We start from the raw sequence: 7,205 nt of genomic DNA on the forward strand, positions 1-7,205 counted from the left end.
ATTCACAATATGGATAAGCATTTTATGAAATAAATACTCACAAATAGATCATGTTCTCTTAGTTAAAACTTAATTAGGCAGGAACCAGTCCTATCAGTACTAACCATCCATTATGATGGTTAGCAAGGTATCGTAGAAGAATCAACATAGTAGGTAATAGTAACACATCCAAGTAAAATACTTGGAAGATAATAATGTATTTGAAATCAGTTATTAGTTTCACGTTTGATCAAATTGCTGATTTAAATTTTTAACCCTGTTGCTCTTGGCTGGGCAGTGGGGATGATGGGACCATCTGACGCAAGTAAACAAGTCCCACATCTGTCAGAACTTTGACAGGCAGCTGAAGCTCACTGTATATAAGTTGAATACTTATACATTTCAAAGCATGTCATTCTCGGTCTCTTGGATAAGATTAAGTGTAGTATCTGTTATTATCAGTTTAATATCTGATACCATCACAGTGGCTTGCTACTGGGGCTCTTTGTTTGGCCAAAATATAATGGGCTTCCTGTGGTGTCTAGTTTTTGATCGATGGTGCCAGAATAGTTATGTGTTGTCTTGTTCTTGATCCATGGTGCCAGAAGAGTTGTGTGTTTTTGTCTATCTTCATAAGAGTTATGGAATTTGTTGCTGGGACCCATTATGTGACTGACATGATCATTCTTACTAAAACTTTTGCTAAGACTAAATTTTGTGGCTGAAATGAAACTTAAAAAATAAACATTTTTTGTTGTAATTTTTTGAGGGAAAGAAAAATGATCTTATGCCCCTAGTTTTCCAAATTTTGTAATAAAAATAATGTTAGCAGTTTATCAATTCCTTTTCTTTTTTCTCTAAATTCCAACACACCAAAGCAAGTAAAAGCAACATACATCCCAAGCCCTGGATAGAACCAAAGTACCAAGTCTAATCCCACCTCTACGAATTGCTCTGGAGGATGTTTCTTTATATGATCCCTTATTGTATTTAATGAGTTGCTGCAGAGAAAATAACACGTTTAATCCCTTGCATAATGAACAAGCTTGAGCCAGTGCATTACTTACATCAACCCCCTGAAATCCAACGAACTTCCATGACAATGGTGTCACTGTCACTATTACTCACAAGTCACTACATTACACATACAAACACACTTTATTCAAACCTCTTGTCCGGACTATACTTGAACTGCTCCAATACAACTTGCTTTTTACTGCTCCAACATAAAAACAAATACAGCAAAAAAGACAATGTTCATATGGGTGCTTGTGGGTGTTTTACGTGTGCTTTTTACAAGGGAGAGTATTAGCCAAGATTCATAAAAAAATGAAAGGTTTAGATATTACAAATATCATAAAAAAATATTTTATAAGAACTAAAAACAAAAACTAATATATTTATAAGAATGAAAAATATTTAATTTATTTGATTTTAATATTCAATCATATATAAGAAAAAATTGAAAAAAAAAGAAAATGATGATATGACATTATACACATGACTTACTTTACCTACGTTGTAAAGTCACATAAAATATCGTTAACCACATCATTATTTCTTTAACAAATATTAATATTAATCATAAAGATAAAAAAGCAAAATATATTTTTTTCCTCTCTAAAATTTGAAAAGTTCAATTTTAGTCTATTAGGCGTAAGTATAAAAATTTTACACACATTGACATAGTATCAATTGATCCCCTCTCTATTAATTCACTGTCATAAGAATAATATTAAATGATTCAATCACTATTTAGTTTCTTTTCCAATAATAATCTCTTTTTTTTTAGTTGTTAATGCTTTCCTTTCTTTTTTTTTACATTTTGTAAATAGATAAACGCAAGAGGAACTATACTGTCTGCCTATGCTCTATACCAAAGAAATAAAAAAATAAAAAAACGAAAATGAAATGTAACCTAAATAAATAGGGCACGTGATTATAAATAAAAAAATAAAAAACAGGGCACGTAACGCTGGACGCTGGTTGCCCCCAAAAATAGCGTCTGGTTTTGGCGGGAAGCAGGGAGAGAGGAAAGGAAAGTAGCGAAAAATGGCGAACAAGCTCATCAACCAGATGGGATTGCCCAAATCCATTGTTAATATCTTCACTGCTCGCAACATTATCACCGCCAAGGTAACCAATCATTCCCTTCTGCTCAGAAACTTTGCTATATATGTTCGAATTTAAATCATTCACCTAATTGTTAATCAGAATATAGATCCTGATCACTTCAACTTCGTCGCGCGTTCGAAATACCTGTCCGTTTAGTCGCTGATTCTTTATATATGCACAGCCTAAATAGCTAGGGTCTTTGTTTGTAACTAGAATCGCGGATTTGAACTTCATTTTTTTATTGACAAATGTTATTTGTTAGTATGGTTAGTTTTTGTTAGCGGAGCATTCGACCTCCCCTTCTTTTCTCGCTTCACCGCTAAACCAACCTTATATCTCCTTCGTTTTTTTTTCTTGTCTTTTTTATTCAGTTACCTCGATTCAATTGAAAATAATGATGCATTTTTCTTATTTCTTTTTTTTTCCCCCTTAAATCTCAGGATGCATTATCTCACACTGAATTTGAGTTGATGGAATTGCTGGACGTTGGGAAGGAAGAAGTAACATCCGCAATGGCTCATGTTAGTGAAGTCGTGTGTCCACCGTGCCAAACTGTACAGATATACACGCTCTACTTTCTTTCCTCTTAGATTTTATTATTATTATTTTCCCAATTTGTCCAGAAATTACTGAATCTTGTGGTAATACTTTATAGGCATTACTTCTGTTGGAGCAGCGAGTACTCAATGAGAGTTTGGCCGGTCATCTTTCCACTCGTTTGAAAGGTTTGGATGAAGCCTTGTGCGGTGGTATACCGTTTGGTGTTTTGACAGAGTTGGTTGGTCCAGCAGGAATTGGCAAAACTCAGGTATTTTGGTTTTGTAACATTTAACATATTTATATTCATACCAGGATGCCTTTAAGATTTGGATTATGGTGAAGTTTCGAGTATATTTTCTGTAACCGTTGACTGGGATGAGTGGATTTTATGTCGCAGTTTTGCTTGAAGCTCTCACTGCTGGCTTCATTGCCCACAAATTGTGGAGGCTTAGATGGCCGTGTGATATATATCGATGTTGAATCCAAATTTAGGTCAAAAAGGTAGTTGAAGCTTCCAGACAATGTATTTGTTTTTTTTTTCAATTGTATGATGTTATTTACGGTTATGTGTTTCGATGGAAGAAAAATTACAGTAGCTTCCACTATTGAATTTACTTTTTCTTTTTTGTCTCAGATTGATAGAGATTGGAATAAACAGTTTTCCTGAGATATTTCTCAAGAAGGGAATGGCACAGGAGGTATGCAGGTTGTTTCTCTTTTTCCTTTCTTGTTTGGGTGTTCTATCCCATTCGAACTTCATCAGGATTATCTCTTTACTTGACATATTGCAGATGGCCGGTAGAATTCTGATTTTGCATCCTACATCACTTTCTGAATTCGCTGAGAGGTGAGAATTTCCACATGAATTTGTTGTAGTTATTCCCAGCAACAGCATGGATGGTAAACAGAATCAACCGAAGGATATCTAAGAACTATAAGACAATTAGGTAATGACGTGCTGTATTAAATAGGTTCAAAAGATGAGAACTTACTGATGTTTAAGTTTATGTACAACGAAACCCATGCAGTCTTAAAAAGTTGAGGCAATAATTTGAAGAAATTTATGAACACTAGAGGATGGTAAAAAAAAATATCAAAGCTTTAATTCAGAAGGACATAGCAAAACTAAGGCAAGCAAAATGGGATAAATTTATAGTTTTGCTCTTTGGAAAAAGAAAAAAAAAAAAGAAGACCAACTTGTTTTGATATAATAAAGGATTCAATGGTTGTTAATTATTGTAGGTTATGTATGTGTCTGAGGTAGTTACTTTTTGCACAACTCTCATTTAGAAGGGCATGGTTTATCGTGATTAGCCTTCAGAATGGATTGGAGTGCTACTAGACGGTTTTAGTCAATGCCTTTCTTTTCTTTGTTCTTAAATCTGATTTTGTCCTCTTCCCCAGTTGCAATGGGTTACTGACACATCAGACCTACTCTATCAAGACTGTTTTTGTCCCTGGTTGGAAAGAAATGCATGTTAACTGAAAATAACTTACCATTGATAAATCTTTAATTTTAAAATCTCTAAGTAAACTGTATCAATGGAAATATGGAATTTCTTTTCTTTCGAGCAAAGCTCACCACTAGTTTCTATGCCAATTGGGGTTCTGTTGTTCTTAAAGGTTGTGTCTGATTCATGACACTCTTAACCAATCTACAAATTTTCGGTATCAAACTCATTGCATATAACATGCTGCAGATTATGCAAGAAGATCTGTCATAGGCTCATAGCTCCTGTTTTATTCTGCCTCTTTCTAGGTTTCTGTCAGACAACTGAAACTATTAATATACTAATGTGTTAATACTGTCAGTTTGCACCAGATCAGAGTATCACTCCTCCAACAACAAGTGAAATTGCTCATCATTGATAGCATGGCTGCTCTAGTTTTAGGGTGAGCTTAGCTTTTGGTGAATGATTGTGAATAATATGGTCAAGGATGCTCGGTTCAAATGTTCATCAAAATTGTGATTATTCTGATAATATCCTCCTGGTCATGAATGTCTCATGTATAAAAATTGTTCAAATTTTCTGTTCAGTGAACATGATAGTGAGGCTTCTAGACAACAAGCATTGGGTTGGCATGTTTCTTTTATCAAGTATGAACCATACCATCTTTACTGTTTTACATGCAATATTTTTGTAATTAGGAACTACATGTTTCTTCATTGAGGTACTGATTTTGAAGGCATCTAGGTCACTTGCTGAATTTTCACGAATTCCAGTTGTATTGACTAATCAAGTAAGATCTCAAATTGGTGATGAATCTCGCATGTATTCCTTTCAAGGTATGATGAACAAATTATATTTTGGATTGGTTGATTTTAAGCACCTAAAAGAGAAAGGTTTTTATAGGGAAAGAAAATATGGATAGCTTTGAACTAGTAGATTTATCATATTGAAAATAAAAAAATGGAATAGATAATTTCTTTTCCTATAAAAATCTTCCTTTTAGTTGATTAAATTAGCCCTAAGGGTATAGATAGCTTTGAACTAGTAGATTTACTTTTTAAGCAGCACAAAGCCACTCTATAATAAAAGATAATCCTGCCACATATGATTCTCATCTGGTTGCTGCTTTGGGAATTAACTGGGCTCATGCTGTGACCATCCGCCTTGTACTTGAAGCCAGATCAGGTTGATTAATTTGCTGTGTTTTGTGTTTTCTTTATTTCAAAATGTATTGTTTTTTAAGTGCTTGTGTAGATACCACCTGGACTTAAATTGTTGGAGTGGGTGGGGATTTGGGTAGAGGTTGTAAGTTCAAGCCATAGGATGATAGGAATGACTTCCAAGACACCTAAGACACATTACTTAATAACAAATTCTGTTGTCCTTGGAGTCTCTACATCATTATTTGTTTGAATCAGGGGAGGCTAGTAATTAATCTATTGTTAATTATCTTTCATTCTGTTTGTAAAAGGAGAATGTTATGCAGATGATTTTTACTAAATGTCTCCATTCTTGGTTGAAATTCTGACGAGTTTTGGTTAAAAAATATTAAGTGATCCGAGCTTCAAGAAAGCAAAAATAACATTTATATGAAAAGAGAAAAGGAGTTAGGTATGAAGCACAAAATATTGTAATTTACCAGAGTCTGAATAATTTTGATACATAACACTCATCTTGTACTCAAATTTATATTAATGATTTTGGTCATTTATATTAGCTTATGTTAGATTCAAAACAACTTGTAATTTAAATATTTAAAAGAGATTTTGAAAAAAAAAAGATAAAAACCAAATATGTATAGGGTGTCTTGGTCAAATACTGGTGTAATGCAATTTTTAAAAGGCCAACTTAAAAACAATTGGGTCTAGCTTACCAACACAATACAAGTATATACGATTATTTTAGCAACCACCATTTGTTTATTGAAATATATGATTGTGTCTGTATTACATATTTGAATCTCAAAAGTTCAATTCCTCGCAGGTCAAAGGTTTATTAAGTTAGCAAAATCTCCCATATCAGCTCCTCTGGCTTTCCCTTTCAAGATAACTTCATCAGGGTTGGTTCTGCTGGATGATGAGGGGATAGAAATGAAAGGGCCAGAAATAAACACTATTCATTGCCAAGGTTTGTCATTGAGCACTCTTGCCGTTAGCTCCGCTGAATATATTTTGCGTACAAAAAATGCTTAAAAAGTTAAAGCCAGAACTTCTTAATTGAATGGCATCCACAACTCGTAGCCTCTTTTCTATAATCTTGATCATCATGGAAAAAAAGTTCTTGTTCAGGTGGAAATTTATTGTATTAAATGTGCCAAAAATGGGGTCTTGGTATACTTACGTCAGTTGTAAGTCTTGGTAACTTTGTGTGTTAAATTTTGTCAATCTAACTGGATTATTTCATATAATTCAAGAATTAATTGACAATTCATAGATCAATTTATTTGAGTGTATAATATGCTAGTTAAAATATAAAGGAACATCTACGATTATATTACCTGCTTTCGAATGTCAAAATTATCTAAAATTTGGTATATATGATAACGATAATATCACATTAGTCAGTGATTGCATTAGTTAATTCTACATGATATGAAAAGGTAATTGATGGTGAAAGCGCATTGCCCACCTTGTAATGTAGTCACTGTTGAAAACATTGTTGAAAAATATGCAATTTTAAGTTACATATTTTCCCTAGGTTTTCCTTTGTCTTCTTTTGGATTAATATATCACAGTTGAAATCCTGACTTGCCAATTTTCCAAGTTTCATGAAAAATATGCAGGAAAAATGCTTTCCTTAATTTTTAAATGGTAAGGCACCAATAATAAGGTCAGTTTGTTATATGCTTTTGCCAATTAGAACGAACTATCAGAGCTATGGTTGCATCTTAAAAAGAGAGTCGAAAACCATAAATTGAGAGAGTTTGGGAGAGTTAACTATATTTAAAAGAAGTGAATCTTTCTTACTTTCTTACATTTTGATCTCACACAGGTATTTATACATCACACAAATATAACAAACTCCACTAACAGAAAACTAACATTTGTTAGGACCACTAACAGATTTCTGTTAACACAACTGACAGCACTGGCTAATTTAGATAAGTCTTACTTTCATCCT

At 33.4% G+C, this 7,205-nt stretch overlaps 1 protein-coding gene and 1 pseudogene across 3 annotated transcripts; both read left to right on the top strand.

Moving 5' to 3' along the window:
- The first annotated feature begins 388 nt into the window (after window positions 1–388).
- Window positions 389–486, top strand: LOC112999701 (uncharacterized; annotated as a pseudogene).
- A 1,332-nt stretch (window positions 487–1,818) lies between these two features.
- Window positions 1,819–6,523, top strand: LOC100789073 (DNA repair protein RAD51 homolog 2). 3 transcript variants are annotated; one of them, XM_003547460.5, is made up of 11 exons: window positions 1,819–2,115; window positions 2,535–2,648; window positions 2,750–2,902; window positions 3,032–3,135; window positions 3,269–3,332; window positions 3,426–3,481; window positions 4,447–4,527; window positions 4,673–4,732; window positions 4,830–4,921; window positions 5,151–5,270; window positions 6,069–6,523. In XM_003547460.5, the coding sequence occupies exons 1-11, from the start codon at window positions 2,032–2,034 to the stop codon at window positions 6,275–6,277; spliced, it is 1,137 nt and encodes a 378-aa protein (XP_003547508.1). In that variant the 5' UTR covers window positions 1,819–2,031; the 3' UTR covers window positions 6,278–6,523. The 3 variants fall into 3 exon arrangements, with proteins under 3 accessions (XP_003547508.1, XP_006597306.1, XP_006597304.1); XM_006597243.4 differs by having other exon boundaries at window positions 5,266–5,270; window positions 6,069–6,239; XM_006597241.4 differs by lacking the exon at window positions 5,151–5,270.
- Window positions 6,524–7,205: the final 682 nt, after the last annotated feature.

Source organism: Glycine max, chromosome 15 (genome assembly GCF_000004515.6).
Source record: "Glycine max cultivar Williams 82 chromosome 15, Glycine_max_v4.0, whole genome shotgun sequence".
In the NCBI taxonomy this organism is placed as follows: Eukaryota; Viridiplantae; Streptophyta; class Magnoliopsida; order Fabales; family Fabaceae; genus Glycine; species Glycine max.